Below are 18,603 nucleotides of genomic sequence, written 5' to 3'. Positions count from 1 at the left end.
TTTATAATTTACAAAGGCTGCATTACAATTTTAAGAGGATAACAGAAAAAGCATCATTAATGATATCATTAATTGAATTCAAATATTAACTAAGTAGTTGAGTTTAAAAGAGGACAAAGACAAATAGATTGATTTTTCATAAATGATTTAATTTTACCTCCAATTATATATTTCTTAATGTTCAATAAACCCTTTGACATTTTGTTTACAGGGTACGCAAATATTGATAAAAATACTGAAACAAAGTGCATGTCTACTAAAAATAATGTTTAGCTATATTAGAGCATCATCAGTGTATTATAAAATTCTTTTATAAATATTTGATTAATATTTTTATACATTCATTTTCTTTTTTTTTTTTTTGGTTGTGCTTGATGGTTCGTTAAGTATGCATTAACCAAATGAATGCATTTATGCCATACTTTTTTCTTTTTAAAATTTTTGTGCATTTATATATATTTAATCAAGTTATTACAGCAAAATTAAATTGCATGAGTTGAAAATATTATGAAATATACCCTTTAAAACTACAAGTGAATACACTAACTTAAATATAAAAAACAATATGGGATTAATTCAGTTCGCTTGAACTATTTTTAATCAATTTATTGCAGGCGTTTTTTTAATCAAATTGTAAACTGTAAGGATAATAAGTAATTTTTTTCATATTTATCTTTAAGTGAAAAAATGTCTGTCCCTTTTTCTGAGTGAATAACAAGGAACTCACTCTATTAAAAAGCGTAGAAAACTGTGTTTACTGGAGAAAAATGTTTAGTTTAGTCTCTCGTGTTTTTAAAAAAAAGTTTCATTTAAAGTTTCAAAATATTGAGCTCGATTAGGTAAAAATTTAGATACTGTGGCTATACCCATAAGGTATTTACATGACAAATTTCAAGAAATATTCCTGTTCTCCACTAAAAATATTCGGTGTCGGAATTGGAAATTAAAAATGTGCTTTGTTCTGGATAATATAAAAGAAATCCCATTTAATAGCAATTCAGATGTACAAATTTGTTTAAAAACGGAGGGGAAAGCAAATATTAATTGCGATTCGAATATATTTATTTGGAATAGAAAAGAGGGCTTATTGTATGTGCCTATATATAAATATAAATTATTATTTATTAAAAAAAAAAATATTATCAGCAGTAAATCAAAAAAGTTTCCACAAGCACTAAGTATTTTTAAAAGACTTATTCTAGCAATTGTTCCAATTTTGGAATTAACAGAATAATGTAACTTATTCAAGCCGGAACAAGCCTAGTCTCTTAAATCATCGTCGACACATTTTGTTTTTTAAAACGACGATGTTTTTTTAAAGTTATATCAAACTTTGGGTATAAGTTGACTAAAGGTAAGTCAAAGCACAAAAAGTAGCTAGAATCACAAATTTTTTATCATCAGCAGACTTTGGTTAAGAACTAACTAGCAAATTACAACTTAACTAAACGAAAACTGATTGGCAAAGGACTTAATTTATTAACACATTTATTTATGATTTTTTAACATCAGTTTGGAATCCAAGATTCATAAAATATTAAATTTAAAAACACAAATAAAACACCATTATTTCGAAAATTCATAAAAAAAACAAATTATAGGCTTTAATTTATACAAACTACCGAAAACCAGATCAGAACTTGAAGGACATTATCAAGACAGCCGCACATTTTATATTGTTCGCTAATGAGAAAGTTGAAAAATATGACATAGAACTCATTTACTAACTTATTTTTTTAAATTTTTTTCCTTGTTCAGTTGTTCACTGAATTTGTTGCTCAGTTGTTCACATTTTCACTTCTTTTCTGAGTGAAAGAGTAAAATGGTTCAGGCACATAAAAGTTAACTATTATTTAATTACTTTTTATTGAACGTTACTATAAAAATTACATATTTCTTTAGCCTTGCAAGTGCAATTAAACCCTTTAAAAAATAATATTTAAGCACTTTCTTATGCCCTATAATCTGGATGAAAACGGGAAAGAGTTTTATTTTCTAAATCATAAATTTCTGATGTAATGGAAAATTCGATTTTATATTACAATGATGACGTCACAAAACGTAGTAAATTTTTGGTTTACAATAAGTATCTAGAGAGAATTTAGAAAACTTTTTATAAAATAAAAGTTAAAAATAACATGTGAGATCGCGTTATAACTGAAGTTTACGAAAGGTTGCTGCTGTTTGTTTTGCATGTTTTTAAAAGATAGGATCGATTGAAATATACAAAAAAAAAAAAGAATTAAAATTATATACGAATATTACCTAATTGTGACCTGTTTTATCCCCTCCCCTGACCACTCCCCCAACATTTGAGCAGTAATCATTTGAGTTGAATGATTTGCTTAATGTATAATTTGTATAATAATTGCATTTAAATTTTACACAGCTCAGATGTAATCGGGTTTAAGCTTACTTTTTGTTATAAATCTGTTATTTATATATTTTTGTTTTTAGTATTACAATGTTAATAGATAGATATTCTCCATAAATACATGGCTGAATCCCATATGGAGCAAACAGTGAGTAGCATCGACGGTTATCGTTTTAATAATCAGCAGCATGATAAAGGCCAATTGTAAAAAATGAAAACGAAACAAAAAAAAAAAGAATGAAATGAAGGCAGAATTAGAAGTGTCTAATTGCGGTCATAACTGCTTTACGATGACTTTGAGCTTTACTAACAAAACGCTCAGACGTATTTCAGTCATTGACACGCGTGGACGCGGATATTCGTCTGAGTTAGTCGAGACCCAGACCTAGACGTTACGTGATTTGTAGTTTTTAGTTTTTATTTTCATTTCTCTTTCTCATTTAGTTGTTTGCGAGTATTGCTATTAATTTTTCAAATTCAAAACAATGGGTTCCAGTGCAGAAGAAAAAGGTAAATCACACAAAAACAACAAATAATTTAAGTGCAAAAAGTGTTAAATCTATTGATAACTACATAAATACGTATATAAATTAATCGAATTTTAAATGAAAACAAAATACAAGTGAATCCGTCTATAAATTCCATTCATTCTCTAGTGTCTGTGTGCGTTAGTGTGTGTGTGACTATAAATTTAACCATTGAAACATAGATTTTGTATTTATTATGCCCTTGCAAGAAGGGTATACTAAGATTGATTGAAAGTGTGCCAACGGACAAAAGGAAGCTTACGATCAGCACGACGTAATGACCTGAAATGACAATTTTTATCTAGAGCTTAAATAGTAAAAATCTAAAATGCATTAATAAAAGCATGAATTAAATTTTGTAATTGAATAATTTAAAGTCATAAAGGTTTTTTTTTCAAAAATAACAATTTTTGTCATTAGGTAAAAAATAAAAATTAAAAAATCAAAATTATTCTTTAGTTTTATTATAAAAATTAAACAGAAGAATTAACATTGAGGGTTTTTCTAACAATTATGATATTGATGAGTTTTTCGAATAATATTTTTAGTCCCTGGCTTAAAGTTTGCAATTCTGAAATTATTAATGCTGGGTTTTATATAGAAACTGAAATCTTTGTATAAAAGATTATAAATCTGACCAAGAACTCAAGTTCTCTAATTTTTAATTTGATTTGAAGAACACAAAAATTTAAGAAATTGTATTTATCAAATGACAATTTCAAATTTTGAGACTGTTTATGTCCTGGATTAACTTAACCCCTTTAAGACGTAAGAGTGGTTCAAAAAACAAATACATATTTTATAAATTGATTAATACTGACTATTTTGTTTAATATTTTGGATTATTTATTTAGATTAAAAACTTTCAAATTTAAAATTATACAACTAAAAAATACAAAATTTAACAAATTTTTTCATAAATGATATCACAATCAATTAAAAACTCACGAGGCTTAGAGGGTTAAGTTGAATTTCAAGATACTTTTATGGCAAAAAATATTAATTAATTTAGCTTCCAATTTTTAAATTTATTTCTATGAGCTTGCAAAAATTGTTTGATGTTTGATTGTTTAACTTTTTACCGTTTCTTATCATTTACGTCATTATATTATTCTGAATGTTATAAGATTAACTGGCACACCGTGCGTATACGCTATTTTCGCTGTCTAGAATCTATGTAGAGCATTGCAACAAAAATATTTAGGTCTAATTTAAAAGACATCTTAATATAAAATGTATAGAAATCTTGAATTGGATATGTAAATCATAAAGTTTCTATGGAAATGATCAATCTTATCATAAAACTTAAGTGTATTTCATATCATATTATTAAATAATGTGACAAATATATATTTAATTTGGATACCAGACACAGAAGAGACTTCTAAATAAAGTTTTAAATGAAATATATACGATTCAAAAAATAAATAAAGAATAACTTCATGCTTTTTTAACAATAGAAAATGTATTTCATGGGCTCTGACGAATGCGTAGCAAATTTGCTTAAGATCGGACTACTAAATATATATATATTTAATAGTCCACATCGTTCTGATAAAGTAAATTTGTACACATATTTCACAGAACGATGTTATCAAAAAACATATTTTACTCTTCCATTTCTTAGTTTATTTAAAGAATAAATAATATAAATATGAGGTTTATGAAAATTATTTTTCAAACTTTGAACTAATATTTATGTGATCCAAATCGGTTGACATAAAGCTGTCATTGACCTTGCAAGGGTATATAAACGTCGTCATGGCAAAAGTTAACATTTCCCTCTGGTTTTAACTAATTCATTCACACTAAAGTGGAACAACTATATTTATGTTCTTCACACGATTGGATTTCCCATATTATCTGATTACTAGGTCATTTTAAATCTTCGAACTGCCCTGCTTAAACGCTACAAGTTTTCATTTTAATTTATCACCTAGTCCCCAATTGGACCATTCGGCTGGACAAACTGGTCAAACATGGGTCATGATAAACATGAGCATGAAATCAATGACCGACAGAAAACTCCCCGCACACACACGAACACACACGACAAACACACACATACACACACACACAATGTGACACACAAAAATTTACCAATTTATTTTCGTTCACAAAACGAAAAATAAAAATATTACGTTTTAGTGCATCATAAAAATTATCAATTTAATCGCAATGGTTTATCAATAAATCATTAACAACTGCATTAAAGCAAACGTTTTGGAATTTACGCTACAAATATAAAACAATTAAGTGAAGATGATTAAAAAATGAAATGTTTAACTCTGTGATACACACAAATTCCATTAAAACCAAAGAACCAGTTGGGAATTACAAGCGCATTTTGTCATAAAAATAATCAAATTTACTCTCTCAATGACTTTTATTTTATTATGTAAATCTTTGAAAAAATGTTTATATGAAAGTTATATCAATCAGTAATAGTAGAGCACTTTTTGTTTATAAAGAAAGTGCATTAAAGTTTACGTGTTAATTTTTTAATAGCTGTGGAATGTCTATTAAGAAAACGTTGAACTTTAGTAAAAGTGAAATATGTACTTGAATTTCTTTAACTTTTATTTAATGGCACGTGCTATTATTAAAGTGGTGCTTCGAGACGTAATGACAAATAAAGTCATATTTTAAGAGAAGTATTTCAACTGATAAATTTATCATTTTTGTTTTCTTTTTTCAGGCCCCTGTATTGGCATAAGGCACCTGCAATCGTTGCTACTCTTCCTCGCCATAGCCGTTAATTATATAGCTCGACTCAATGTCAGTGTGGCCGTTGTGGCCATGACAGATGCAGCCACCACAAATCTTGATTTTCCCGTATGTTGGCCAGCTTAAATTCAGTTCTTAGTTAACTTTATACTATTTTTTTAGGAATTCGACTGGACGGAGACGGAAAGATCTTATATACTGTCAAGTTTCTATTGGGGCTATATTATCACTCAATTTCCAGCTGGATTTTTGGTCCGCCGATTTGGAGCAAAGATCATACTCTTTATACCGACTTTTGCCACTGCAGTTCTAAGTGGCATCACTCCCTATTGCGTCACTTGGGGCGGATGGCAGGCGTTCTGTGTCATCCGCATCATTGAGGGACTATTCCAAGGTCTGATCTTTCCGTGCATACATGAACATCTGGCGAAATGGTCACCACCAAGCGAGCGTAATCGTCTGGGTGTATTTGCTTACTCTGGCGCTGATTTTGGTTCAGTCATGGCCATGTTCAGTAGCGGTCTTATAGCCAATAGTTCGATGGGTTGGCCTGGGATATCGTATGTTTCGGCAGGAATTTGTGGCATTTGGAGTTTGCTGTGGCTTATTTTGGGCTCGAATAATGCTCCCAGTTCATGTCTGATAGGGCAAGAGGAACGGGATTACGTTGAGCGTTCAATGAAAAGAGAAGATGGATTCCATGCCCAAAAGATACCAGTTCCTTGGAAAGCAATTTGGACGTCAGTTCCATTTTATGCTCTGCTAATTGTTCGTAGTGCTCAGGGATGGGCAAACTCCACAATGCAATTGCAGACGCCCGCCTACATGCACGGAGTACTGGAAATGGATATTAAATCTAATGCCCTCTATTCGGCTCTACCCTTCCTGGCCATGTGGTGTATGTCGTATGTTTATTTGGCGTTTGCTGATGTGGCCATGTCTCGACAATGGATGTCATTGACAACTTTGCGTAAATCGATTAACACAGTGTCGTATTGGGGTCCAGCCGCGGCACTTATCGGCATTGGTTTTCTGGACAAGAGCCAGACAAACTTGGCCATTGCATTGATGACCATTAATGCAGGTTTAAATGCCGGCTCCGGCATCGGGAGTATACTCACCATCATCGATATGTCGCCTAATCATTCGGGCATGTTAATGGCCATTGTCAATGGCATTGGCAACTTATTTCCCTTATTGACTCCACTGCTGGTGGGAGTGATTGTCACCGAAACGGTGAGTATCTAAAAAGCCATAGATTTAACTTTGCATTGCCAGGTTGCATTGATAGTTGAAATATATATATACAGGAAGATACACTGATAGATAGGGAAACGACTCAATTAGTAAAGAGCAATTATTTATCATAGCCTCGAATTAAAGACTTTTTGACTAAACACAAATTTTGTTGAAATTTCCAATGGTTCAGTGCCTACTTTAACGTTTAATTTTATTATTTAAAAACTAACATATATCTAGGTCTCAAAATACTGAACAAATATTTCTTAATTAAGGATGTAAAACTTGGGAAAGAAGAATTTTTAGTTGCTTAGAGCTTCCCGATTACCTCCTTGCTGAAAATTTTATATTTGTAATTCTTTTTTTGTGTGTTTTTCCCCATAGAGCTCACGTAGTCAGTGGCAAATTGTCTTCGGCATGACGGCTGTTGTGTTCTTCTTTGGCAACTTGGTGTACATAATTTGGGGCACAACCGATAAGCAGCCGTGGGATGCTGTGGATTTCCTGCAACCCCTCGATTCGGAGAATAATATGCAACAAAACGGTTCCAAGCCAAGTGGAGACAATAAACAAGATGAGACAACAACGAATACGGATAGAACGGCAACAACAGTAACCTGATTAGCTGTAACGGATTAGAAATTAAAAGCCAAGATCAATATTAAAAATATTTAAAAATTCATTTGTTAAAAATAAATATTTCTATGATTAAGTGGGCCATATCATACCAAAGCAGAGCCTATTTAATCGTAGCCCAGGCCGAGTGATTGAGAGATGTAGCCAGATACGAATCATGTGGACAAATGCTAGTTAAGGGATAGATTGAAAATGTGTTAATATCAGCCAGTTAGGACCTAAAAGAAAAGTTTTAAGTATAGCTGGTTACAGGGTAAGGAATGTTGTAATAAAAGCAGGAGGCCCTATTGGTTTCATGCAATCTTAGTAAGTAATATCTACAGTATTTTAAAGATAGTTAAATATAATTTCTGCCAGATCTACAGGATACACATAAATTTATTTGATTTAAATGGTAGTGATCATTCTTCAAAATGAGTCAAAAAAGTTATAAGCAAAATGATTAATGAATTATTCAAAAAAAGAACGATTAATACAAATAGGTAAACAAAAAAGTCTAGAGTATGAGGACTCTCTCACTCTCTTATTAAGTAATTATATCCCTGGGTGGGTCATCAAATTCTTTAGAGTATCGTTGTAGAAACCAAAGAACGCTTAAAACTTCGTGATAAAAAAAAGTTAATTACACTGTGATAGTAGGTGGTTTTACCCTTTTTTGGCTTCTAACTTCTAAGATAATCATTCGTTTTACAAACTTTCTGTGAGAAAGTTTTTAGAATTGAAGAGGCAACAAGCTCATATTTGCAGTGCAAATTGACAAGATCAACTCCAAATGACTATCCCTTAATAATAACCTGCTTTATATAGAAACTTCAATATAACCACATCAAGAGAATGCTGGGAATGCCCAGCTTATTCAACTTTTGTAGAAGAAGTGTATGACGAATTTATATAACATTTGTAAAGCATTTCTAAATTGCTTCGATCGATAAAGAAGAAAATTGAAATAGTTTACTACAGTCCATAAATCCATGTTGCGTGAATAAAATCATAGTACATCATACAGAAATGTTGTCGTTAAGATAGAGCATACAAAACTGCCATAAAGCTATTCAATTCTTATTATCATAAATCTAATATTTCATAAATTTTATCTTTACTCAAAAGATAATTTTACTCTTGTAAAATTAACTTTTTAAACAATCTTTTTGATAGAGTAGGAAAGACCACTATCATTCTGATTATCAGCATTATGCTAAACCATAATTGTAAAATAATGTTTCTCGCATCTAATTGCAGTGATAAGATCTATGCCTTATGCATAAGCAACGAAATGTTCAGATTGCTCAGTTGTATTTAAGTTATTAACACACGTGGATGCAAAGTACTTGAAGATTTTTAAACAAGTTAAAAATGAGTTTCAGTGTGGAGGAAAATGGTAAAACCAAAAAGTGACAAAAATATTGGAAAGACAGAATGATGTAAAAATATGCCACAATCTTTGTTATTCATCAATTATTGAGGTTGTTGCATTGCATAGTGGTCGGATAATATACTAATTTTGATTAAAAGAGTTTAAGCATAAATGGAAGTATATCCGACTATAAAAAGTTTACATAAAGATATCCGTTTGATTGCCTATTATAACAAATGAATATACAATAGTTTTGAAATTGATGATTGTTCCAAATTTCATCGATAACTAAATTTTATACAGCTCATAAACATTTGTTTCTGAATGTTTATTCGACTACATATATACTACGTATATAAAATTGTCATATATGTAGCATATTCTTTGTTCCAGGACCTTTTATAGGCATAAGGCACCTGCAAACTGTGCTGCTCTTTCTGGGTATAGCTGTTAATTATATAGCTCGACTAAATGTCAGTGTTCTTGTTGTGGCCATGACAGATGCAGCCACCACAAATCTTGATTTTCCTGTATGTTGACGAGCTTTAATTCAGTTTTTAGTTAACCTTATTAACTTGGTACTATTTTTATAGGAATTCGACTGGACGGAGACGGAAAGATCTTACATATTGTCAAGTTTCTATTGGGGCTATATTATCACTCAATTTCCAGCTGGGTTCTTGGTACGACGATTTGGAGCAAAGATCATACTCTTTATACCGACATTCGCCACTGCAGTTCTAAGTGGCATCACTCCCTATTGCGTCACTTGGGGCGGATGGCAGGCGTTCTGTGTCATACGGATCATTGAGGGACTATTCCAAGGTCTGATCTTTCCGTGTATACATGAACATCTGGCGAAATGGTCACCACCAAGCGAGCGTAATCGTCTGGGTGTATTTGCTTACTCTGGAGCTGATTTTGGTTCAGTCATGGCCATGTTTAGTAGCGGTCTTATAGCCAATAGTTCGATGGGTTGGCCAGGCATATCATATGTTTCGGCAGGAATTTGTGGCATTTGGAGCTTGCTGTGGCTTATTTTGGGTTCGAATAATGCTCCCAGTTCATGTCTGATAGGGCAAGAGGAACGGGATTACGTTGAGCGTTCAATGAAAAGGGAAGATGGCTTCCATGCCCAAAAGATACCAGTTCCTTGGAAAGCAATTTGGACGTCGGTTCCATTTTATGCTCTGCTCATTGTTCATAGCGCCCAAGGATGGGCGAACTCCACAATGCAATTGCAGACACCCGCCTACATGCACGGAGTACTGGAAATGGATATTAAATCTAATGCCCTCTATTCGGCTCTACCCTTCCTAGCCATGTGGTGCATGTCGTATGTTTATTTGGCGTTTGCCGATGTGGCCATGTCTCGACAATGGATGTCATTGACAACTTTGCGTAAATCGATCAACACAGTGTCGTATTGGGGTCCAGCCGCGGCACTTATTGGCATTGGTTTTCTGGACAAGAGCCAGACAAACTTGGCCATTGCATTGATGACCATTAATGCAGGTTTAAATGCGGGCTTCGGCATTGGCTATATACTGGGCATCATAGATATGTCGCCTAATCATTCGGGGATGTTAATGGCCATTGTCAATGGCATTGGCAATATATTTCCTCTTCTAACGCCGCTTCTGGTGGGAGTGATTGTCTCCGACCCGGTAAGTAAAAAGCCACAGATTTACTTTTGTGTTATAGCTTATAGATACACTGAGATGGACAAACAAATCTTTCAGTAAACAATCAACAGAAAAAAGAATCGGTCATTGGCCAATTTACATATGGAATAATATGTAATGCTATATAGGATTATAGTTTATAATGAAGGAATATAATTGGCCAAAATGGTTACTAAATAGGTTAGCATAAAATCAAGGACTTTAAAAGAAAAATTTTCATAGTGTTGTACTATTGAAAGGTTTCTTTATATAGACATTTTTTCAAGTGAAAATTTTAATATTAGCTTTTGTACAATAAATTTTATTATTTACAGTAGGCTTCAGAATACTGAACATTATTTGTTTGATTTTTTGTTAGAATCAGTGTATATATCGATTGTAATTAGTCAGGTTTCCGTCCTCACTATTAAAATTTCTGATACCAATTTAGAGAAGCAATTTCATCCCAATCCGCCATTCATAGCCAATATTTATAAATACCTTTCATAATTGGTCGATTCTTTATCAACATTTATATATGTATAAGTGGTTTTCATCAAGCAACAATATCTAAATTCTATTTTTGAAAGTCTTAACAGAAAAAGCTTTTGTGGTATGAACGCTTATGTTTTAGTATAATATATTACTCTCACAAATCAAATGATATACATATCTACATACATATATCAACATTTTAGGAATGAATGAAAAAACATTGCTAATGAAGCAGAAATACATTTCAGAAATCATTAAGTTAGTGGAATAGACTCTGTCTAAAAAGATTTTTGATCTTCGAGATTATATCCATGCATAAGATTAATATTTGTAACTTATTTATACCCCCATAGAGTTCACCTAGCCAGTGGCAAATTGTCTTTGGAATGACGTCCGTTGTGTTCTTCTTTGGAAATTTTATATATATTATTTGGGGCTCACCCGAAAAGCAGCCGTGGGATGCTGCGGATTTCCTGCAACACCTCGATTCGGAAAATATTATTCGTCAAAAGCCAAACAAAGGAATAAAAAGGGGGACACAATAACGATTACAAATAATCTGATTATTAACCTGATTAGATGTAGAAGAACCAAACTTCAACAAATTTTTAAACATTTTGAAAGATTTCAAAAAGAATAAATAAAGTAACTTCTGCAAAATCAGCTTTTTGGCCAAACGTTTTTATAATCTAGTAGAGTAGCATAAAGCATATCGTTCTGATAATAATACCATAAAGCCAAATTATAAAACTTTGTTTTTGGCGTTTAATTGCAGTGATAAGTTGAATGCTTTATGCTGATTTTGAGCTTTAGCAACAAAATGCGCAGACTGCTCAGTTGTATTTAAGTTATTAACAAACGAAGACGTAAAGTAAGATTTTTGTTCAATTTACAAAAAAAAATGTGCGCGGAAGAAAAAGGTAAAAAGTGTTAGAACATGTGCTTTTCGGTGACAAAAATATTTTAGTACTGGGCGATATGATGACAAAATTTTACGGTTGCGCCTTTGATTTATCTATGTTTCAGATAGTGACACATAAAAATTAGCGATCTTTTTGCCTGCACAGTGTTTCCGTTTTCATTTGTATTAGGTGGAATTTGGCACACCAATTTGTTTGTTTATATTTTTTGTTTAAGATAAGAAAGACTACAAAACGGTCAAGATATCTAGAATAATAAAAGATTGTTATATACAATCATACGTCACGTTGTCTACTACTGAATTTTGTGGAAATTCATTATAGGATCTAATAATTACTAACTTATGGTTTTGAAATTCAAACACAATTGCGTCACAATTGCGTTTTGTTTTATTTCTATTTACTTTCTGTGTAGTCTTTTCACAAACTAACACTTGTGCAAATATTATTTTCAACCAATAAGTAACGGAAAATAAAAACAAAAACCATAAAAAATGTAGCTCCAACTATATATAGATATAGATTAAAAAAGATTAAATTTGTTTTTTAATTTTGTCATTGGTTTTTAATTATTTCGCTATGGTATCGTTTTAGGTTGTGTTTCATATAAAAGTGAATTAAACTGTTTAAACTAAAGATTCACATGTATTTTTTATCTGTTATTTGTGCAGATTAACGATGTTAATAGTTTTTCTTGATTTGGTGCCTGAGACTGAGACTGAGTCAGTTTTGCTTTAAGAGTAGAAAAAGAATTCTTTATAATATTTGGTTAGATTAAGACATGTTTCAAATTTAAGTCAAAATTTGTTAAGGACGATGCTCTTACACTAATTATCATGGCGCCTAAGGGTATGCACCAAAATAATGAACTCTAGCATTGAAAGCTAAGCCAATCTTTTTTTGCTTCATTCAGTTGCAATTCTCAACTAGTTTTGAGGTTAAGACATGATATGGTCATTGTAATTCTGGAGTTCTTCACCAACATAGAGCCTTTTGGTTCTTGAAATAGCTATACAGATAATCTGCTCACTGTTTTTGTTTTGTTTTTGCAGATGCAAAGAATTCATTCAAAATTCTAAATTCAAATATACAACTTCTAATACCCGGAAAACGATTTCTAACTTAAATTACAATAAATTATAAAGTATATATGCCAAATTGATGCCAAAAATGGTGGAATTGGGACCACTGTGCAGTTTAAAATCATATGTTTATCTTACAGTTTCAGTCACAGAAACACTTTGTTGGATTATATAGTTCATGCTCATTTTGTTGCACTCATTGCTAAAGTGATTGATGTTCATGTTTTTGTTGCATTTTCAAAACTATGTGTGCAATTACTTCTCGTTGACTTTCAGTCACCAATAAAATTGTATTTCTAGTATTACATATACATTTCGTTCGCTGGCCATCAGGTCAGTTTTAGCTTTTGATTGATTTCGACAACTTTGTCATCTCCTCGACATTGCAATCAACTATTTTGTCGGAATTTTCAATTTGATAAACATGTCAAGCTAGATGAAATAATTTGCTAATTTCGACTAATCCATTTCGTGTATGGATTGTTAAACTGACCCCTCTCTGGGGGAGCCATAATAGATATTCACAATCAATTTCTAAAATTGTCGGTCAAACCATTTTTATTATGGCAAAACTAACGCGCAGCAATTCTGCATAAAATTCAATTGATTTTGTTTAAATTGAACTTATTGTTTGGAGCAAGTTGCTTGTTTGTTTGTTTGTTCTTCAACCTAGATTTGTGTTTATTATATTTAACTAATTTATTAAACAAAAGTACAAAAGTTGCGTGCGGCTTGTTAATTTAGGATTATTATTTATGTGATTAGATTACATAGGCCGACATTTTTGAGGTCATAAGGAAGTGTATTAAGTTAAATAGTGGGTAATTGGCATCCACGACTTTGCCAAGAGAGTTTGTTGAATGGATTATGAAATAACAAAAAGTGGATGATGATTTTTGGAACAAATCTATAGCACTTCTTAAGTTAGAGTCACCAAAAATAATGTCGGAGCCTGTTGTTATGTGATAAATGTTTGTGAAATGCTTATTACGAAAAATTTGAACCAGAAAATCATTGCAAGATCTACGATCTGCTTAAATGATGTCCCCATATATGACCTTCACTTATTGCAAATCCTTTGCTTTCCAGGTCCTTTTTTAGGCATACGGCATCTGCAATCGCTGCTACTTTTTCTTGCCATAGTCGTTAACTATATAGCTCGACTCAATGTCAGTGTATCCGTTGTGGCCATGACAGATGCAGCCACCACAAATCCAGATTTTCCCGTATGTTTTATTAACTTAAAGCGAGTGTTTCTTAAATAAACACTAATTAAATATTATTTTTTCTTTAGGAATATGATTGGTCAGAAGCCGAAAGATCTTATATATTGTCAAGCTTCTATTGGGGCTATATTTTGACTCATTTTCCTGCAGGATTTTTGGTGAGAAGATTTGGGGTGAAAATCACACTCTTTATTCCAACTTTTGCCACTACAATTTTAAGTAGCATCACTCCATATTGCATTGAAGCGATAGGATGGCAGGCCTATTGTGTCATCCGCTTTGTGATGGGGCTATTCCAAGGCCTCATCTTTCCCTGCTTACATGAGCATCTGGCCAAGTGGTCACCACCAAGCGAGCGTAACCGTTTGGGAGTCATTGCATATTCTGGAATGGATTGTGGTTCACTTTTGGCCATGTTTAGCAGTGGTTTAATTGCCAGCAGTTCTATGGGTTGGCCTGGCATATCATATGTGTCGTCTGGCATTTGTGGAGTTTGGTGTTTGCTATGGCTTATTTTAGGTGCAAACAACGCACCAAGTTCCTGTCTGGTGGGCCAAAAAGAACGGGACTACATTGAGCGATCAATGAAACGAGAAGATGGATTCCATGCTCAAAAGATTCCAGTGCCTTGGCGAGCTATCTGGACATCGGTGCCATTTATTGCAATTGTAGTACTTTGTATTGCACAGGGATGGGCTTACTCTACAATGCAACTGCAGACGCCCTCGTATATGCATGGAGTACTGGGAATGGATATCACCTCCAATGCTCTCTATTCGGCTCTACCCTTTCTGGCCATGTGGTGCATGTCGTATGTTTTTTTGGTGTTTGCCGATGTGGCCATGTCTCGACAATGGATGTCATTGACAACTTTGCGTAAATCGATCAATACAGTGGCTTTTTGGGGTCCAGCCGCGGCACTTATCGGCATTGGTTTTCTGGACAAGAGCCAGACAAATTTGGCCATTGCATTGATGACAATTAGTACAGGTTTATATGCCGGCAATGGCATTGGCAGCATGTTGACCATCATCGATATGTCGCCTAATCATTCGGGCATGTTGATGGCGGTTACCAATGGCATTGGCAACTTATTTCCTTTATTGGCGCCTCTACTCGTGGGTGTGATTGTCACCGATTCGGTAAGTTAATAGATTTAGGTGCGAATTACCTGTGAAAGCTGCTGTAGTTAGTCTTACCAAGTGCATGGCTTTAGCTTTTCTTAAAACAATTATATATGTATTATAATTTTGTTTCAATTTTTGTTTTTTATTTCTATTTTACATACAATAATTTCGAGAAGAGTGCAGATGTTAAATCGAAATCTGTATTTACATCTATTTAGAATCGTTTTATTTTATATGAAATTTCTGAACTTTTTACTTGCGAGTTAAAGACTTTCGTGTATTTAATTAAGAACAATTAAGAAGAATTAATATTCTTCTTCCCTCTAAGGCTCGTGAGTTTTTAATCGATTGTCATAAAATATCACAAACTATGAAAAGTTACGAATAAACAAATTAAACTTTTTACATTAAATAATTTCCCAAATGATTTAGATAATGGTCAGAATTAATGATTTTATTAAGTATCGATATGTGCCTTGACACACTTTTACGTCTTAGAGGGTTAACCCTATATATTTATGAATCGTTAACATAAGTAATTGTTAAGGCAAGAGTTATTTTCCTCGGATATCATTTTGATCTTTTATATTCAATGGACAAGACATTTTTCGTTGAATATGAATCTAAGTCTTTTCAGGCAAGTTTTAAAGATAGACAAGGGCAAAACTAACAGTTGTCAAACGTCCAACAAAACAAAAAGGAATTTGGGTTGATCCCTAAAAATTTCAAATTGCCCCTAAGGCCCTTACTTTTTTCCGTCTCTGTATTTGTTTTATTAAAAGCACATAAGTTATAGTTCCACTAAAAGAGAAAAAGAAAATGGCATTTTATTTATAGACTGAAATAAAAAATATAAAACTTGGCCAAAGAAACATCAAAGTTTTTTAGATATTTGCTAGTGACAAGCTATAAAAGTCACAGACCAAAAAGCTTTATGTATACCATAAATAAACAAAGGTTAATAAAACTATTCATGCTACTTATCATGGATCATTGATCGAGAGCCATCAGAAAAATGCAAAGTTATAGCCAAATACTTAAACATTTCAGTTTCCTTTTAATTTAATATTGAAAATTTGGTTTTTCTTAATTTTCATTTGTTCTTTTCACAGAGCTCACGCAGTCAGTGGCAGATTGTTTTTGGCATCACGGCCGTTGTGTTCTTCTTTGGCAACTTGGTGTACATTATTTGGGGCAGCTCCGAACGGCAGCCGTGGGATGCTGAGGATTTCTTACAGCCGCATGATTCGGAAAATATTATGCGACAAAATGATTTTAAGGCAAATGAAGGGGATAAAGCAAAATATGGAACAATGACGAATGTAAGGAGAGAGCGGCAACAAGAATAACCTGATTAGCTGTAACACAGAAAAGATTAAGAAGCTATCTGAATACATTGCGTATACGTAATATTTTTATTTCTTAGCCGTTGATTAAACCACATTTCGGACATTTTTCTTTTTAATTAAAAATTCTTGAAACGTTTTGCTGTATATATTTCTATCATTGTTGTTGTTGTTGTAGTTGTTGGTCTGTATTTTTAATTTCTTATGTTGTTGGTGGCTTACATTTGGAAGAGCCGCGGAAATTTAATAGAAAATTCTTACTATTTCTTTTGAATGAATTCATTTTCTATTCTCCGTTGATGCGGGCGGCACGCATTTGCATGCGCAGTGGCACAACCGGCCGCCTCTCGTTCATTCCAATCCTTGTCAGGCAACTCGTCCTCCTACTCCTGGTCCTGCTCCTACTCCAGCTCCTCCTCTTGCCCGTCAGTCAACAAGGAAAAGCAAAAAAACTTTGTACACAAATCAGAAAAATGGACACTTGGTGGAATTTATGCACGAACGCGTGCGCACAGTACGTCGCCTGGTCGGTCTTGTGGTGGAATGGAATTGTTTGCCAGAAGGCAGCAGCAGTAGCAGGCGGTGGTAGGCAGTCCTAGCAGCAGTAGGAACAGAAGGCAGGAACCAGCCTTTTTCATTGAAGCCGCTTATGGCCGGGCAAGTGGCTGGTAGCTCGTTTTCCTTTTTTTTTTCTGTTTTTTTTTACTTTTTTTTTTTTTTGGCGCAGACAAAACCAAAAACCGAAACCAAAACGAAAATGTTTTTCAATTAAAAACGTTGCAGAGCGAGGCACAAAAATTCATTTGAGCTGACTACCCTGTCCCCACGAAACCACCAACAAGAACCCGTGGCCAGCAATGACAAGTCATAAATGGCCAGACCTCACACACACAGTCGCAGGCACTCACACGCACATATACATATGTAGATTCAGATCCAAATATATGGATGGAGGGGTCAGTATAGATAGAGATACATATAAAGTAAGCTCACTCATTGCGAGCCTTGCCACAGAAAAAGATGCAAATGGTTACAAGAAGAACCTTAAACCAGGTTATTAAATTCCCTCAACTTGGGATGACCAAATTGGACATATATATTAAAAAGTTCAAGCCCAATAATATTATTTTCATAGTCATATTAAAATATTCCTTAAATATGTGATTCTGGTAAGCTAGTCCGCTCTGTGTTGGTAAAATTAAATAAATTCTTTAGGTTTACGTTGCTAAATATTACGCAGACTGACATGATTTTTGGTGGCATTAACTTGAAAAGTGTTCTTAACTAATTCGGGTACGCTGATTCTGACTGCATACTCACTTTTTGCCCATCACATTCAGATTTTGTGAAATCAGGGGATTTCTAATTGAAAAATAGGCACCCAAGGGTATAATATAGAAACTTTAAAATGGTTTTTCTACATTTTTAGCAGATTTGAGAATTTTGTATTCAAAAAAAATAGCGCTTGTTTGTAAACATTACTAACAAACAATTTCTTAGATGCACATGATTCCAATAATTCTTTAAAATTAAAAGGATGCATATTCTTCCAATCTCTATAGCATACTTTTCGGTTTAAATTTTACTCATTTTGAAACCATATACAAAGTGGAAGATATTATGCATTATAACAAAGAAAAGCGTCTTTGATATTTTATAAATTGGTTTTTAATCATACCTCATATATAAATAAAATAAAAAAATTATGTTTTTAGTATAATAATATGTTTATATTACACTACAAAATATTTCAAATATGCTCATTTTGAATAAGTCCAATGAATTTTTTTCGAAATGCTGACGTGATGGACAAAAACCAAGTACAGGGCCGTGATCAGCACCCCAAAATTACTATTAAAGACCTTTTGAACTTAAGTCACTCTTTC

The 18,603-nt window shown here is 33.0% G+C and overlaps 3 protein-coding genes across 3 annotated transcripts; all 3 read left to right on the top strand.

Annotated features, from left to right (window-relative positions):
- The first annotated feature begins 2,721 nt into the window (after window positions 1-2,721).
- LOC6640503 (putative inorganic phosphate cotransporter) lies at window positions 2,722-7,549 on the top strand. Its single transcript, XM_002063088.4, has 4 exons — window positions 2,722-2,884; window positions 5,600-5,736; window positions 5,791-6,864; window positions 7,252-7,549. Exons 1-4 carry the CDS (start codon window positions 2,860-2,862, stop codon window positions 7,486-7,488), a joined length of 1,473 nt encoding a protein of 490 aa, XP_002063124.1. The 5' UTR covers window positions 2,722-2,859; the 3' UTR covers window positions 7,489-7,549.
- Window positions 7,550-8,856: 1,307 nt separating this feature from the next.
- On the top strand, window positions 8,857-11,561 carry LOC6640504 (putative inorganic phosphate cotransporter). Its single transcript, XM_002063089.2, has 4 exons — window positions 8,857-8,881; window positions 9,251-9,387; window positions 9,451-10,524; window positions 11,370-11,561. The coding sequence occupies exons 1-4, from the start codon at window positions 8,857-8,859 to the stop codon at window positions 11,559-11,561; spliced, it is 1,428 nt and encodes a 475-aa protein (XP_002063125.2).
- Window positions 11,562-12,886: 1,325 nt separating this feature from the next.
- LOC26529446 (putative inorganic phosphate cotransporter) lies at window positions 12,887-16,720 on the top strand. The gene is made up of 4 exons (XM_015178906.1): window positions 12,887-12,932; window positions 14,108-14,244; window positions 14,313-15,386; window positions 16,484-16,720. The coding sequence occupies exons 1-4, from the start codon at window positions 12,887-12,889 to the stop codon at window positions 16,718-16,720; spliced, it is 1,494 nt and encodes a 497-aa protein (XP_015034392.1).
- The last annotated feature ends 1,883 nt before the right edge of the window (window positions 16,721-18,603 follow it).

The sequence above is a fragment of the Drosophila willistoni genome (assembly GCF_018902025.1).
Source record: "Drosophila willistoni isolate 14030-0811.24 chromosome 2L unlocalized genomic scaffold, UCI_dwil_1.1 Seg196, whole genome shotgun sequence".
Classification (NCBI taxonomy): domain Eukaryota; kingdom Metazoa; phylum Arthropoda; class Insecta; order Diptera; family Drosophilidae; genus Drosophila; species Drosophila willistoni.
This window is presented reverse-complemented; position numbering and strand designations above follow the sequence as displayed.

Bases quoted from the DNA above. Each gene is read 5' to 3' on its own strand.
- LOC26529446 (XM_015178906.1), top strand. From the start codon at position 12,887: ATGGTCATTGTAATTCTGGAGTTCTTCACCAACATAGAGCCTTTTG. The intron at 12,933-14,107 runs GTTCTTGAAATA...TTTGCTTTCCAG, and splicing joins CACCAACATAGAGCCTTTTG to GTCCTTTTTTAGGCATACGG. The intron at 14,245-14,312 runs GTATGTTTTATT...TTTTTTCTTTAG, and splicing joins CCACAAATCCAGATTTTCCC to GAATATGATTGGTCAGAAGC.
- LOC6640504 (XM_002063089.2), top strand. From the start codon at position 8,857: ATGAGTTTCAGTGTGGAGGAAAATG. The intron at 8,882-9,250 runs GTAAAACCAAAA...TCTTTGTTCCAG, and splicing joins TTTCAGTGTGGAGGAAAATG to GACCTTTTATAGGCATAAGG. The intron at 10,525-11,369 runs GTAAGTAAAAAG...ATACCCCCATAG, and splicing joins GAGTGATTGTCTCCGACCCG to AGTTCACCTAGCCAGTGGCA.
- LOC6640503 (XM_002063088.4), top strand. From the start codon at position 2,860: ATGGGTTCCAGTGCAGAAGAAAAAG. The intron at 5,737-5,790 runs GTATGTTGGCCA...CTATTTTTTTAG, and splicing joins CCACAAATCTTGATTTTCCC to GAATTCGACTGGACGGAGAC. The intron at 6,865-7,251 runs GTGAGTATCTAA...TTTTCCCCATAG, and splicing joins GAGTGATTGTCACCGAAACG to AGCTCACGTAGTCAGTGGCA.